At 35.4% G+C, this 16,318-nt stretch overlaps 1 protein-coding gene across 2 annotated transcripts in view; it reads left to right on the forward strand.

The window, feature by feature from the left end:
• RMDN3 (regulator of microtubule dynamics 3) overlaps positions 1 to 16,318 on the forward strand; it is a 31,100-nt gene that overhangs the window by 6,186 nt on the left and 8,596 nt on the right. For both annotated transcript variants that reach the window (XM_032229545.1, XM_032229554.1), the window contains exons 4-10: positions 999 to 1,145; positions 2,537 to 2,804; positions 4,258 to 4,360; positions 5,261 to 5,321; positions 11,193 to 11,268; positions 12,015 to 12,092; positions 14,259 to 14,357. In XM_032229545.1, coding sequence (XP_032085436.1) covers positions 999 to 1,145; positions 2,537 to 2,804; positions 4,258 to 4,360; positions 5,261 to 5,321; positions 11,193 to 11,268; positions 12,015 to 12,092; positions 14,259 to 14,357 — 832 coding nt within the window. The remainder of the gene's footprint in view (positions 1 to 998; positions 1,146 to 2,536; positions 2,805 to 4,257; positions 4,361 to 5,260; positions 5,322 to 11,192; positions 11,269 to 12,014; positions 12,093 to 14,258; positions 14,358 to 16,318) is intronic.

The following is a 16,318-nucleotide window of genomic DNA, read 5'->3' on the forward strand; positions in this document are numbered from 1 at the left end:
AGAATTGCAAATGACCTACTTTACTTAAATTAACTAACTTTTGATGGCCAGCAGATGATGAGCATGTTGATGAAATGCAGAGCATGATCTCCAGGGAGTTTCCAACTCATGATACAAATATAACATGTCACAGAGTCTGAGCAACAGCTAGATTTTATCTGATATTCAGGAGGCTCAGAGAACAGATGACATGCTTTTAATTCATGATCAACACTTTTGAGGAGCAATTATTTCCATAGTGTAATGAGAATACAGTAATGAAGACAAATTATTATTTAAAAAAAAATATTCTGAGACTATTTTCCTAGAATATTCAAAGGTTTTTCTCGGTGGTAGCAACTTATCCCAGTAGGTTAGATAATGTTTCCTATATTTGTTTTCTGCCAATTGAATATTTTTCTTTTCATGTAAGCATGTGCCCTTCTTGTTTAATTTTATTTGCTCACTATGGCCATTATATAGGTATCTTAACTTTTATAAATACATTTTAATAATTTATGTTTTGTAAGTTATATTCCCATTTTTGAAGGGTAATATATATATATATATATATATATATATATATATATATATATATATATATATATATATATATATATATATATATATATATATATATGTTTTCTGAGGTTTTCGCGGGTGTTAGTATGTAGGTCTCTAGTTGTTCGGGTTTTCTCCCGCATAGAATTGTACGCGGGAGAAAACCTGAACAACTAGAGACCTATATATATATATATATATATATATATATATATATATATATATATATATATATATATATATATATATATATATATATATATAAAACCCTTCAAAATGGGAATATAACATACATACATATATATATATATATTCATATATACTGTATATGAATGAGTTTGACTCATTTTGAATTGTATTAAACCGAACAACAAAAATTGTTTTGGTAGGCAAAAAGAAATGGACTATTGATTATTATAAGGTTTCATTGTCTTTTATGCCAATCTCTAACTTTGAAGGTCCCATATAGAAGAAAGCCAAAAGGTTATTCGGCGGAGGCGTTTTATATATCCCAGAGAAAGAAGCGATTCCACAGGATCCAGCTCAATATATTTCACAGCCAGTTCAGGAGCTGTCAACACAGACGATGGAGAAAGTGAAGGGGGGTAAGGAACTTTTAGTTTAGAGCAAGGAATAGTTAAATGTAATTTGGCTGATCAGGAGGTAAAGGCAGCAGTAGACAGTTTGCATTTGTTGGTTGGTTGGTTTATTCAACTTGTATACCGCCCTATTCCCAAAGGGACTCAGGGCAGCTGACAAACCAGGAGGGAAGGGGAACAAATACAAAAGAGTAAAACAGAAACAAAACAACAATACAAAACAATTTAAAAAGTCACAACAAGCACAACCAATTCAAGTAGGGGTGGAACTCAACAGCCCCAGGCCTGCTGGAACAGCCAGGTCTTAACGGCTTTACGGAAAGCCTGAAGGGTGGCAAGGGTCCAAATCTCCACGAGGAGATCGTTCCAGAGGGCCGGAGCAGCCACAGAGAAGGCCCTCCTCCGGGTGGTCGACAGCCGGCATTGGCCGGCAGATGGAATTCGGAGGAGGCCTAATCTGTGGGATCTAATGGGTCTATGGGAGGTGATTGGCAGAAAGTGGTCCTCTCAAGTAATTTGTTGTCAAAACATCAAGTGTAAGGATGAAAATGAGAATTATGAGGAGGCTTTTTCCCCTCATTGACTCAATCGGCATCTGTGGAAGTGGCTTGCCCTTGCCTTCTTCCTAGGGCTGAAAGAGAGAGTGATCAGTCCAAAGATACCAGCGGCTCTGTGCTTAAGGCAGGACTACAAATCCCAGTTTCTTTTTCACTGTCTCTAACTTACATCAGACTGTCTTTTAAGATTAATGTTAATATAAACATTTAATATTAAGGAAGGAACCCCAATATTTTAGGAGTTTTTTTTCTGATACATCTTTTGTTATATATTCAGTGGGTATCAGAGTGGTAATTGGCTATGCATGTAGTAGCTCAGAAATAATAGTTCCAAGTCAGGTTTTGAGACAATTAGTACTTAATATCTTTAGGTTTATCTTTGACATTTTAGCTACATTTCCATACAGGGTAAGCTAAGAGTTTCCAGAAGACTTCATGACTGAATCAGTTACATGTTTATATATGCCACATATTAGTGCCCATTGGCTCTTTCTGCTTGGGCCAACATCTGAAAATGTAATGGATTTTCAAACTGGGTTACTCACTTGCTCTTTAAGATGCCATGATTCGTAAATCAGGAGCATGCCTTGGTTTGCTATCTTTATTTAAAAAATACAAAAAGCCAAGAACCAAAATTCAAATAATATTTACTTTCTTGTTAGTTTAATGGTTTATTAAAGTGGCAGAAGCCAGTTAGAATGAGTGGGACACACTGCTGACTCGCTGTTAATTCCCAACGTTCTGGCTGATTGTTGAATATGAATTTAGTCATTGGTTACTTGATTTTTAAATTCTGTGTGTGCTTGACACGGAAGTATAAATATTGTATTTCCTTTAAAGCTATACTACGGCCAATGCAGAATCGGATTATGATAGGGAATCTGATAAAGAGAGTGATGAAGGAGAAGATGAAATCAGCTGTGAAACAGTTAGAACTGGAAGAAGAGATTCCTTGGACCTTGTCAATGAAGATGAAGCAGGACTGAGTTTGGACACTGCTTCAGAAGAAGAACTTGCTCAGTTACTTCACCAAGCCGATAACTCACACAGAGGGACTGACCAGGAGAAGAGAGACGGTTTCCAACTACTGCTTAACAATAAACTTGTGGTAACTCTGAATTGCTTATTCTGGGGGGAGGGGAATGTGTGTGAATTAACATGCAGCAAAGAATACAGGTGTTGTGCAAAATCCTACCTAAGCCATATCAATAATGAGTACAAGCAACTAAATGCAAACTAACCATTGCTCTTTTAAGCAATTGGCATCCTCAGTGTGGCTGAGACTTGGCTTAATTTAAGAACATTGAAGTAATTTGTTTTTTTGTATATTAAATAATTTAATAGTAAATATTCTAAGGCTGATAAAAGTGAAATTTGAACATCTCTATGTCAATAGCAAAGCTGTCACCAGACTTTTCCCCCACTAAACATTATTCTGCAAAGTTATATATCCAAGTTTATTTTATATTTCCCAAAAGGCTATATGTTACATTTTATAATATAAACAAGAAAAACAGTTAACTACTTAGGATAATAATCCCAGATTTGTTGGTAGAGAAGGAATCTCACCTTCAATTTCTTTTCTTTTTCTATGGAATTTTTTAAAGTACAATTACATCTGCATTATCCTTATCTTTTCATTTTGTAAAATGCACAAATTATTTATTTCCTTAATAAACAATCAGCATTCCCACAAAGGGGGGGGGGGGTCTGGTCTTTTAGCCTAATTAATTTTGCTATTTTAAAATATACTGTACTTTGTCAGGGGAAAAATTCTTCATTTTTTTTAAAATCACATTTTTAAAATGTGTTTTTAAACTTTTTTTAAAAAAAATGTATCCATTTAAAACTTACTTGGATCACAAACTTGTTAAGCTTTTTGTTTTTAAATCAAAATCCAGTAAATATTTTCCCAATTCGTAATTTCAATAATAAGGCACTGGTTGAGAGTCTCATCTTCCATTTGCCTTTTGGAATTTTTCTCTTATGTTGTAAAGTAATTATTAAGATGTTTAAGAAAACAGGACGTCTGCTTGTCAGATATCTATTAAGGCCTCACAGAGCTTAAGGGCACTTTGTAGTTCCCTCCTCTCTCAACCTGCTCAATTAGTGTTTGGCCACAAGGAATTAAATTCCTGTGATTGCCTCATGAGGAACAGTTCTCTCCTTCTCTTTGGAGAGATTTTCATCAGCCAGAACCTGGCTCCTGATTGGCAATTTCACCACAGTGCTATTCTCGTTGGCGGAACTGCTAACAGGGAGTTTCAACCGCCATCATTCCTTATCCAGAAAGCCAGTCCTCACTCAGAAACTGGAATAATTCTACTTTTTTCTTTTATTTGATGTAAAAAAAAAACCCAGCATGTTTTTGTACTTCAAACAAGTGGAAGAGTTTTTTTTTTAAATATTAATTTTTACAAAGTCTACCTTTTAATACAAATCTTCGCAAAGCATTTATAATTTAGCCCTGAAACAATGTGCTATATGGTATAAGTGCCATTTACCTTAATCTAGAAAAAATGAAATGCGAAGATATAAACTGTTATTCATTCTGTCTACAGTATGGTGACAAGCAGGATTTCCTTTGGCGTCTGGCCCGAGCTTACAGTGATATATACGAAATCACAGAAGACACAGAGGAGAAGAAATCATATGCTTGTGATGGTAAGAAGAAACTTTAGTGCAGTGTTTTTCAACCACTGTGCCGTGGCACACTAGTGTGCCGTGACATAGTGTAAGGTGTGCCGTGGGAAAAACACTTTATATATAGTCAATATAGGCACAGAGTTAATTTTTTTTAACATTTTCTAATGGTGGTGTGCCTCGTGATTTTTTTTCATGAAAAAAGTGTGCCTTTGCACAAAAAAGGTTGAAAAACACTGCTTTAGTGGATTTTTTTTTACCAGTTAAATTCAACCAGACAGTTATTCACCTAATCTGGAAATAAGAGTTTACTGAATTGTATTCATGTACTTATACAAACAATAGATTACATTAAAAACAGGTAGATTGAAAAGAGTTTGGATAAGCAGAAAACATTATTGCTTCATAATGCTACAGTTATCTTTGCTCAAATATATTGTATCACATTTCTGATTCTTGGCCAATCTGTATGCAGCTTTTCAGATTTCTGAACATACGATTATCTCATAGCCGTCCAGCTTCCTTTGCTTCTTATGGTGTCTCCATTAATTGGCCAATTGTTTCTCATAATAGAAATTGTGAATATATTGTACTTAAATCAAAATCCCAGCTCTTCTGCAGGCTGAATTTTGCCTACATTGAATATTTTCTCTTGATGGTTTTATACATGTTAAAAGTGAAGTTTGAAACCAAAGAATTTGACTTCACTAGAAAGCAGCAGGATTCTTGTGGCTTTGACAACTATAATGATAGCTAAATCCTTATAAGGTAGATAGTACTTCCCATCGTAGCACGCTGCAAAACATACACATTTTTAGGCATTTTATATGATTCCCCCAGCATTAGGCAATAAATATGTAAAATTTTATACAATGTTAAACCTCCCTTTGAAAAAAAATTAAAAATTGGGTTATATTGCAGGCAAAGAAGAGGCCGAAGAGGCTCTGCAGTTAGGAGATCAAAACGCTGAGTGTCACCAATGGTATGTAATTATTTACTTTATATAGATAAGGGAAGAGAAAAGCTATTTAGAAAAAAATCTCTTTAACTGGAATGCAGCCCAGATCAAGAGTTATTGTATTCTAAATTATGCAAGATGAAATTACCCTATTCCAGTGAATGTTCATTTGGCAGAAGAGTCTCTGAGTTCACTGATAATCCTGATTATTATTATTGATAGTCCTCTACCTATAAGCGTTCAATCAATGACCCTTTGAAATTACGATGGTGATTCAGTCCTCAGTTCTGGTCATCCCAGCATCCTCACAATCATGTGAATACAATCTGAGCACTTGGCAACCAACTGTAAGCCCCAGAATTGCATGATCTCTATTTGCATCTTTGGGTTGGAAGCAGGGGTGAAATCTACTTACCTTCGCTACCAGTTCTCAAACGTGAGCGTGCACATGTGCAGAGCGTCAAAAGCGGTTGTGATGACATCTGGGCGGGTAGGCGGAGCCTGCTTCCAAGCACGCTTGGAAAGGTAAGTAGAACAGCGGGGGGGGGGGGGGAGAACCACTGTGCCACGTGATTTAGATTAGCTAGAAAGCAGGAAATTTGCCTGTACCGGTAGCATTTTTTTACTACTGGTTTGGGTGAACCAATCTGAACCGGTAGCATTTTACCCCTGATTGGGAGCCACACCTTACTTTAGTATTCCCCATTGTGTGCCTGCTTATTCTGTTGTAATTCATTCCTTTCCAATGAATGTAATATTAGTACATTAATTCACTTCTTACTGATTATCCCAGTATTCGAGTGAGCTTTCCAAAGGGCAGAGGAGTGGGGCAAAGGAAAGGTGAAGAAAAATTAAACCAGGTCATTTAGTGATAGAAAATGCTGATCCCAATTGTCAGTAAACAAGAATTACCTGTTCCAGATATTAGTTCTAAATGCAATGTTCCTTTTGTGCAGTGTAACACATGAGAAATGTGTCTTCAAACAAGTCTGGTAGCTGAAAGAAAAACATGCAAAAGGGGTCAAAACTTTGGGACAACTTTGAAATACATAGCAGTTGCCTAATTTGCTGAATTGTCAATATGTAAATTCTCAAAGCTAGCAAGAGGGAAAAAAATGAATTCCCTTTCTATGTTAGGAAGTCTGTAGCCTTTGCATTCCTTAAAAACTTACTATGATTTAAAAACCAAGATGGGAGATTGCATATTTGCTTTGGCTTAGAAAATTGATGTTTTAAGAAGAGCTGGAAGTTCAGCTAGAACATTATGGGATTTTAGTAATCTCTTGAGAGAAGAAGATGCAGATGTAACAACATCAGGTTATTCATGTTATTTTCAAACTATTTACTGAAAGCTTACAAAGCTGTCTGCAGTACAAAAAGACTGAGCTGGCCTTCAGGCTAAATGGAGTTCTGGTATGGGGAGGTATTGCTTTAGAAGAATAGAGATGTTTATTTAGAAACACTGAAGCACTTTAAGCCTCCCAGGACTGAATTGCTTCTAAATAATATCCTTATATTTTTGTGAATTTGAATTTAAAATATATTAACCTTTTTCTTAAATATTTTAACAACTGTAAATGCTCAGAGTTGCTGGGAAAGGCAGCCTGTAGGTTTAGTAGATGATTATGATGATATTGATCCTGGCGATAATCCCCAAAACTGCTACCAGTTTTTATTTATTACTATTGACATATTTCAAAATCATCTTGTTTGTTTTTCATAATCGGAACTTTAATATATAGACAGAAGCCTTTCTGTTTAAGCTGATGATACTTTACCTATGGGGAGATTTTGACAATCTTACTGAAGTGCAAATAGCATCCTAGGGCTCCATCATCTAGGTAACTCAGACAATGATTCCAGAAACAAAACCAATACTTTTTCCATAGCCGATCATTCATTTGCAATACTCTTCCTACTTTTTTTAGTCATATTCAATTCACTAGAAGGATGGGTAAGGACACACCTGTTCCCAGGACCTTGAACAGGGTCTTCTGCCTATGGTTTCCTGTTCTGACCCCCCTCGTCCCACACCAGCACAACCGAGCCAAAGATAAGTTATGGCATTTAATTAGACAGACAGGTCCTTGGCAGCAAACCGACACAGACGAGCTTGGGCAGCAATCCAGCACAGATAAGCCGTGGCAGCAATCCAGCCTGCCAAGCTCACAATAATGTTCTCCAACATTAGTTCCTGCATTGACTTCTGCAAGAGGGGCGTGTGCACAAGCAGTCCTTTTATAGTCTGGAGAGGAGCCTAATGACTACCAGCTGAGTGCAATTACCTCCTATAAGTGCACAACTGTTCCTGATGCCTATTAGCTCTTCGGTGCTGGGCATCCAGGAACAACTCACTGCTGGTGTCCGGATCACTCTCCCTTGTCTCCTCCCCAATGGTCCAATGCTCAGGTGCCTCCTGGTGGCCAACCAGCCTCTCTGCGCCATGCTCAGAGTCGGAACCCTGACCAGGGTCCTCCACATCCTCCAGAGCCGACTCATAGGGTCCCTCGCTGTCGGAGTCTGGTGGAAGCTCCAACGGCTCCTGCTGGGCCACAACACTTTCCTATACTCTTAGTCAGGATGTCATTTTGGGTTCCATGTTGGAATTGGGTGTTGGTTCTGGTGCCCTTTTAAGTGCTTAGGAATTACTGTCCTTAACACATCTACGCAAACAAGGAGGTTGGAAAATCATGTTTCCCATTCACCTGTAGTTTGTCACTCCATTTTATAATGTCCACTTCATTAAAAAGTGACTGGCTCCATGGCAAAACAATTAAATGTGATGATGAAATGTGGGTGATGAAAAGTGTGAGAGAAGAAAAGATAGTGCTTGCATCACAACACATATTTCATGATTCTGATAAAACCTCCAGACTATAGATATCTGTTGGTTCCTGCATAGGAAATGTCATAGAGGGAGAGAGAAGAAAAATCACATAACAAAGTAAATGGACTGAAAACTTTGGTGACTTTTCCCCCCCAATGGCTTCTTCTATTCACTGCTGTTTTATTTTATCTGTGTCATTTTTATATTGGGTTGTTCTGCTGAGATTTTTCAGACTTTGTGCCATTGTTGATTTTCAACTATCAAACGCCTACTGTGATGTACTATGAAAAAAATGTAAAATATATAAGCCTTCTCTAAAAGATGTTGCAGTTTCATTGTTTCGGCCATTCTGTGGTCTGTTTTGGGTGTAAAGCTCCAATCTTCTGAAGCAAGTGATAAGTCAGCCTGCTCCTCCCTATTCCTCAGCACTGGCTTTCCTATTAAAATCCAGACTTATTTAAAGCCAGTGTTCTCTTTATGTTCCAAACAAGAATCTCTTGCTGAAACCCAGTTTATAAACTACCTTTCTACCCTGGGGGCTCTCAAAATGGTTAACAGTCTGAAATCGAACATTAACAAATTTTAGACATGAATGAAAACAAATTATTATTATTATTCTAACTCTGGAAATCTGGCTGAATCACAAATGGAAAAGTTCTCAGGGTGTATCTTCCATAGCTTTCAATTGTTGATTCTTCAAGCACTATTTTTTCTGGGAAAAATTAAAAAATAGAATATTAAATATGGGAACAAAAAAAGGAGGAGACCACAAAATTGTATAAATTGTGACTTTTAATCCAAAAGTGTCATAAAAGCCAATTTGGTTTCTCTGTATACTGAGCCAGTTACTCCAGAGAATGATTTATAGTACTCAGCACACATTGGAAAAGTATTTTGTGCATTTTGAGAGCTGTTCAGATGGGTAATGAATAAAAATACAGACTAAAAATCGTTCAATTAAATTTGGAATATCCTCACGATGAATATATTTTTGGCTAAGAAGTAGCCAGATAAGATCAGTTATATTTATTCATGGCCTTCTATGTTGCATTGTGTTGCTTTAACTGCCAAAAACCTGATTTGAGGGTTGCTAATTCTGCATTTGAATAGTCTTGCTATAATAAAAACTTCTATAATTTTATTTTGCAATTTAACATTTTGCTTTATTTTAAATACTTCTAGGTGGTTAGCCAGCCACCTGTTGGCTAAAAGAATGGGATGTAAATATTCTGTTTTGTAAAAAAAATAAACAAGCAAGATATATAGTTCACCATGAGGTCTGATCTAGACAAGACTGTGTATCTCCTTACAGTCCTAGGTGACTGATTCTGTTTTTTCAGCTGGCCAAAGTTCATGAGAATCTGTTCACTTTGGAGACCCACGGCATTGCTCCAAGATCTGAACCATCAGTCTTACGCTGTGGGATAGCAGTAGGGGAGGAAAGAAAGACAAGACGAATGAAACTTTAAATATCTTTCCAGTTTATTTCCCAAGAAGTGAAATTTTATCTGAACCAGTGGGAGTATGTGTGGTATTGACTTTGTTAGCCCAAGAGGCTGATTCATTTTGTTGTCCCAGATATGCCTTGCTGTTGCTATGCAGAGTATGGGTGTTACTTTTGTTTGACACTTCCTGATTGCCTGGCTTGGCCTGGTATCTCAAACAGGAATAGAAAAAGAAAGAAAAAGTGAGCCGCAGCCTGATCCTATGCTTGAACCTGAGTGGGTTTCACGGGGCTTACTCCTGAATACATGTAAGATTGTAGCTTTGAGGTAGAAAATATTTCACAAAACTGCCACTACTGAAGCAATGTTGACAGCCACACTAGGTAGATCACACCAGAAAATAGTTCAATAGGAAACAGCTCCATAAGAAGACCACAACTACATTTTGAGTGGCTTTAGTAATAGACTTTTGCCAAGTCTAATTGTGCTTCATCTTCCTCTTTCTTATACTTCTACCTTTTTTCCAGGATTTCAATAATGTTTTACACACACTCCTTTGTCTAGCTAACAATTCTTGTGTAGTTTTGTCAGTTTCACCTTCCTTACCCTTTTAAACTGTTCAATTCTTCTTATTTAGTTAGTTATGTATTTATTATTAGTAAAGCACCATATTCCAGAATGCTAAGACATGTATAGATAAGTTCATAAGACAGTATAGCTAACAATACAATTAAATAAATCACAAAGCAGTAAAATAACAATGCCACCACTGCCACAGAGCTTGTTTTAGTTTTTTTTTAATCTCCAGAGGTCTCTTGGAAATAGCCAGGACTCAATAATTATCTGGAATGTGTGAGTTATTGTGGCATCTGAGATAAGCTTTTTTTGCCTTCGGCCGACTAAGAATAACACTTTGTATTTGTGAACTTTATCTTTAAGAGCCTTAAAACTTTGAACTTAGTGTGATTGACTTACCTTGATAAACCAATTGTCACTTTACCTTCAGACATCAGACTTATTTATATTTTCTTTATTACATTGGTCAATGTTTGTACAACATCTACTACTGGTGGAGATTATTTTCCTTCATATAAAAGAAATTGTGATAATAAAAATCATTCCAGAAGGGCATTAAAATGTAGCTTTGCCAGTTGCCTGGGGGTCCTGAGAAGGGCGCTCACCAATGGAGATAGTTGACGGGTTAAGAAGACCTCATCCCCAACCCCAATTCTGGTTTCAGTATAGTTTTTAAAATCATAATCTGGATAGTTTTAATGTTTTAGAATTTTAATTATTTTTTTCTATTTGTTTTATAACATGTAAGCTATCCAGAGTCACTTTACAAGGGAGATGGGCAGCATAAAAATTCAACAAATAAACAAACAAACATGGAAGGTTGTATGTAATGTAACTACTACTACTACCAATTTTCTGTTATATTCTTTTTACTAAATTGTAGTAACCTTACATTTTAGTGACTGGTGTCCATCTATCAAAACAATAGGATGTCTCTATTTCTGAAGAGAGGATATTAGGTTTAGATTAAGTACTTCATCTCTGTACCAGAAAAAATAAATACAAAACCATAACTATGCTAATGATGAAGTTTGTTGTAATTTCTAGGTATGCTATTCTGTGTGGTCAGTGTTCAGAACATGAAAGTATACAAAAGCGCATTCAAGCTGGTCATGTCTTTAAGGTAGGTAGGACCACCTTTTTTATATTCAAAAGATTTTTTTTTTACTCCATAATTCAAGGGGCTTTTTTCTGCAGGGAAGAAAGTGAGGGTACATCTTGACCGAAGCTTGTGGGGTGGGGGGGAGTTGTAGGAAAGACTCCAATAGTGGAATATGAATGAGTTGCAAATATTACTGATTGATTATAATCATGCTTCACTTGAAAAATTAATGTATGTGATGATTTTGTCAATATTTTACATCAAAAAAACTCTGACATCCATTCCACCTGTTCTTGTCTTGCCCCAAATGCACATATGTGAAAGTTATATATGTGTGAATCAGATAACTATGGACAAGGCAATAGCATGGGCTATCTGGAGCACTCTTTGTTTGGAAAGAAATTATTGAAGAAAGAGCCAGTCTACTTGACAACTCTTCATTCTGACAGCCTTAAGCCCTACTATTCATGGAGCCTTCTTCAGTCCACTATTTCTTCCCTGGAAGTCTGAAAATACCTTCTTTTCTCTAAGGGATTATAAAATACAATTTGAGAAAAATGTTTGAATTTCATCTTCAGTGTAGACGAGGGCATTAGCAAGTGCTGTAGTACTATATTTTCTAGAACTATTGCTTTAATTTAATAGCTACTTCTGCTTGAAATTCTTGAATGCTTGTAATGAATTCCAGCTTTTGAATGTTATTTCCCAATTTATTGCAAATGAAACAACTCTTTTGCCTGTGTGGTTTTGTTTTGCTTTTTCTTTAGAAACATATTGATAAAGCCATTGCTCTGAAACCAGAAGATCCCATTTCTTATTATCTCTTAGGTCGGTGGTGTTACCAGGTAGGTTTTCATCTGTATGGTTTTTTGTTTTTTTAATCCGGAGCATCATACTAAATAATTTTGCCTATATGCAGAAAATAAAAGATTGAATGCCTTAGGGAAGTTTTGTATTTAAATGTCTGGAATTGGTAATCAATGGTTAGCTACTGATAGAATTGTCACAGAAGTGCTCAGTTTCATTGAGGGTTCAATCATTTGAATTTGCCATGTTATAGATATGGGTAGTTCTGCTGCAATAGTGCATCAATGTCACAAACTATGCAATCTAGTTTTGGCATATCAAGGAAAAACCATCATGTAGGGTCTTTTTTAAAAAATATTCTTTGTCTTGTAATTAGCAGTTAGCAATAGCAGTTAGATTTATATACTGCTTCATAGGGCTTTCAGCCCTCTCTAAGCGGTTTACAGAGTCAGCATATTGCCCCCAACAACAATCTGGGTCCTCATTTTACCCACCTCGGAAGGATGGAAGGCTGAGTCAACCCTGAGCCGGTGAGATTTGAACAGCCGAACTGCAGAACTGCAGTCAGCTGAAGTAGCCTGCAGTGCTGCATTTAACCACTGCACCACCTCGGCTCTTTATTGGCTATGTGATGCAACACTAAAGTGATGCATTATAGCAAACAGTTGAAGAAAAGTTAAATTGCAGCCTTTGCAATGTGCAAGTATGAATGTTCAATGCTTCCTAATGGTAACACATTAACACACACTTGTCTCATAATCTGTCAATGTTCAGGGTTCAAAAAACATCTAAATCACTTAAAAAATTTAAATAAAATATTAATTCCTGGCAAATACATGCTTCATTCAGTAATGATAAATGATTTAAAGTTTGCTGATTAAACAAGTTTAAGAGCGAAATGCATATTCTGAACAAAGCACAAATCTACATAAATATGAGTGAAATATAGTTATATGCAAATAAATGTATTACCCAAATGCAATATTAATTTTACAAGCAGATAAAAATCAAATGTGTCAGATGACGGTGAGATATATAATGAAAAGGACGCACTATTTCTACTCATCTTGATTGCTGTTTTCGACCAATATTTACTTTATATGAATTGTATATATGGTATAGTAAATTTTTTATATTGTGTGTGTTGAAATTGATGTAGGCCATAAGCAGCCACTTCCGAAAAACATTTTAGTAATTTTTATTTGCAGTGTTTAAGAATTACAAAAATGTTTGTGAAAGTAGGATGGTGTGGGGTTTTTTTTGCCACTGGATGGTTTGTAGTACTTTTTATTCCTTTGTATTTCTTGTGCATTCTGAATTAGCAATATTTCTGATGATTGATTACTATTTTCTCTCTCTTTTTTGCTAATTAAATTCAAAAAGAGTAAAGCAATATTTGATGAAAGCATGTCTTTCAAGCAATGAGAAAGCAAAAATCCTAGACAGTTTCAAGCTTCAATATTTTGATCGTTTAATTTTTAAAAAAATACTCTTTATGGCTTTATGCTTTTACTTTTCTCATGCTTTTGCTCCATAAAAACAATCACCTCCTGTCTTTTGAGAACATATGGATATGATTAGGATCTTACAGAGAACTCCAAGGCTTTTGCATGCAGTGTATTTGTAAAAACCTTTACATGCATTTTTCTTCTGCCCTTTTATTGCATATAAATATGGCATTTATTACATAAAAGCATGTCATCTTCTTTATATTGTTCAAAGGAACAAAAACATGAAAACCACTACTGTCATTTGCAGTTCTGGACATGCATATAAAAAGCAAAATTTCAGTGTTACTTTAACTTTGATTAAAAGGAGCATATATTGCCCACATATTTGCTATATAATATGTTAGAGAAGGAAGGGTAGTCTTGATATTTAACCTCTTGAACAAAAGATTGTTAGCAGGAGGAAGTAGTGATCCAATCCATTCTTACACATGTGGCAATTCTTGTTAAATGTTGAGACATAGGTCTCTACCTCTGTGCATTTAAAGAAATATATGGCTTAAAGAAATTCTTTGAACACTTTGTTAAATATGCTGGCATACTTCCAAACAAACTTGCCATCACTGTTAGAATTTTTTGAGGATAAAAAAATATGCAAATCGTGTTCCTTGATTTCATGAGGAACCCTCTGCTAAATAAAAGTGAACCAGGTTGCTTGCCAAGCTTTATGAAATTTACTTAATTGTTTTTCTGTAGGTTGCTCATTTGGGATGGCTGGAAAGGAAAACTGCTTCTGCTTTATATGAAGAACCTCCCTTAGCCACTGTCCAAGATGCACTGGAAAACTTCTTAAAGGTATTTAGACTGAACAAAACTCAAACTGATTAGTTACAATAGTCTTGCAGAAGCGTTAAGTAAAAGGTACTAAAGTTGGACTTTGTCATTCTACGCCAGTGACAATCATTGACTCATTATAAGTGAGTGCCAGGCATATGTGAACAAAGGTAAGATAAGGCATGATGCTGCTCTGTGCGTAAATAACTTGATTCGGATGTGCATAACTTTAACTTTCGGTATTTCACATTATGATGTATTGACCAGTTGAAATATTTTGTTCTAGTACTCAGTAAGGCCTAGTGAAAGGCTTAGAAAAGTCAACTTTTGTAATATTTGTTCTATCTCTTATTTTTTATTTTCAAGGTACTCAGACTAATTCAGTCAAAGCTCTTAAACTGTAGGTGTTGTAGATAATGCAAATGATACTGTAAATTAGTTAATCTGTGGATTGAATAGATTCATATTTACATTTTATCTAGATCTTCATTCTTTCTTTTTTAATGACATTGCCAAAATTTAGCTGATTGTAATTTGCTGCATTGGTTGCTGTATCACTCCTTATTTACTTTCAAATGTCTTTAGAGTCTTATATATTCATTCTGTGTAGACAACAAGGGCCTCTGTTATGGTTATTGCTCTTCTTTATATCTGAGTTTCCTTTTCTTTTCTGTTGTTTATTGCTTGAAATGTTTTTCTGGCTGATCTTTTTGCATTCCTCTGCTTTCCTAGGCTCATTTCTTAAAGCCCATTATTTATCCTAGGTCTCCTTTCATTTTTTTCTTTTCTTTTCCATAGCATTTTTTGTTTAATTATTGAAGTTATACTTCATAGACAGGACACAGAGGATCTTAAAATTGAAGGGTTTGGCAATGTTAACCCATTGATTTTTGTACACATTTAAATGAATGTACCATGCAAGTAATACATAGGAAAAATATGCAAGCAATATGTAGCATATTTCTTTTAGTTATTGATTACAATAGTAAAACAAAACATACAAAACAAATTGTAAGAAAAAGTGTTTCTGACTAAATTCAGAAAAAAAGAATAACATATGTAAGGAAAGAAAAAGAAAATGAGAAAAATAAATATTTTTAAAAGGTGACTTCCAATCTTCATCAAAACAAGTATAAACAAATAATACTTCTGCCTCTGAAAGGTTGCAAACAAATATCTCTTCTTCCCATATCCTATTCCTTATTCATATGCAAATCCATAAGTCATCAACTTTTCAGTCCTGGTGTCAGCAAAATATCTATAGAGGGTTACTGGAGATGAATAGAAACATGTCTTATTTTAGCCTTATTTGGTTTGGTCAAACAAACCAAATCCTGCAGTATTTCAAACGTCATAATGTTTTGGGTTATTTTTTAAAATTCTAGTACTAACCAAAAATAAACAGTAAACTGGGTTTTCCCCCCTTTTCTGCTTGGAATCTTAAAGTGCCCTCTAGGGAGCAATTTCTGAGATGATTTAGAATAAATGAAACAATTGTAGTTCACACGAAAGACTATTTATTTATATAATTATTTCTAAAATTTTATAGTGAAAATCCAAATAGTCCAGATTTATCTAATCCCTAGCTTGTTTATAACTTTATTAGATCAAAATCTATTTTTTGCCATTTATTTCCAAGTCTTTAAATTATTAACCTTATGGTTATTTTTCTTTTATTCTAGAATGAGGGGAAATTCACCAGGTGGCTTTTCAAACTCATTTTGAAGATCTTTATTAGCCTTAAGATAATTAAATCTGTAATTTCCAAAAGTATTTAGGAAGAGAGGTTAGCAAATCCAGAAACCACTTTAAAAAAAAGGCTCTGCCATAATTGTTAGCATGATGGCTAATCTCTTCATCTCTCAGCACTCAAGCTCCTGCAGTCTCCTCATGAGAAGCAGCCATCTGGTGCATATGTGGGTAATCTCCCATCCTCTCCTTATCTGGAGAGGTTCCATAGGACTGGTCTACTTACCATTTGT

This window comes from Thamnophis elegans, chromosome 1 (genome assembly GCF_009769535.1).
Source record: "Thamnophis elegans isolate rThaEle1 chromosome 1, rThaEle1.pri, whole genome shotgun sequence".
Classification (NCBI taxonomy): Eukaryota; Metazoa; Chordata; class Lepidosauria; order Squamata; family Colubridae; genus Thamnophis; species Thamnophis elegans.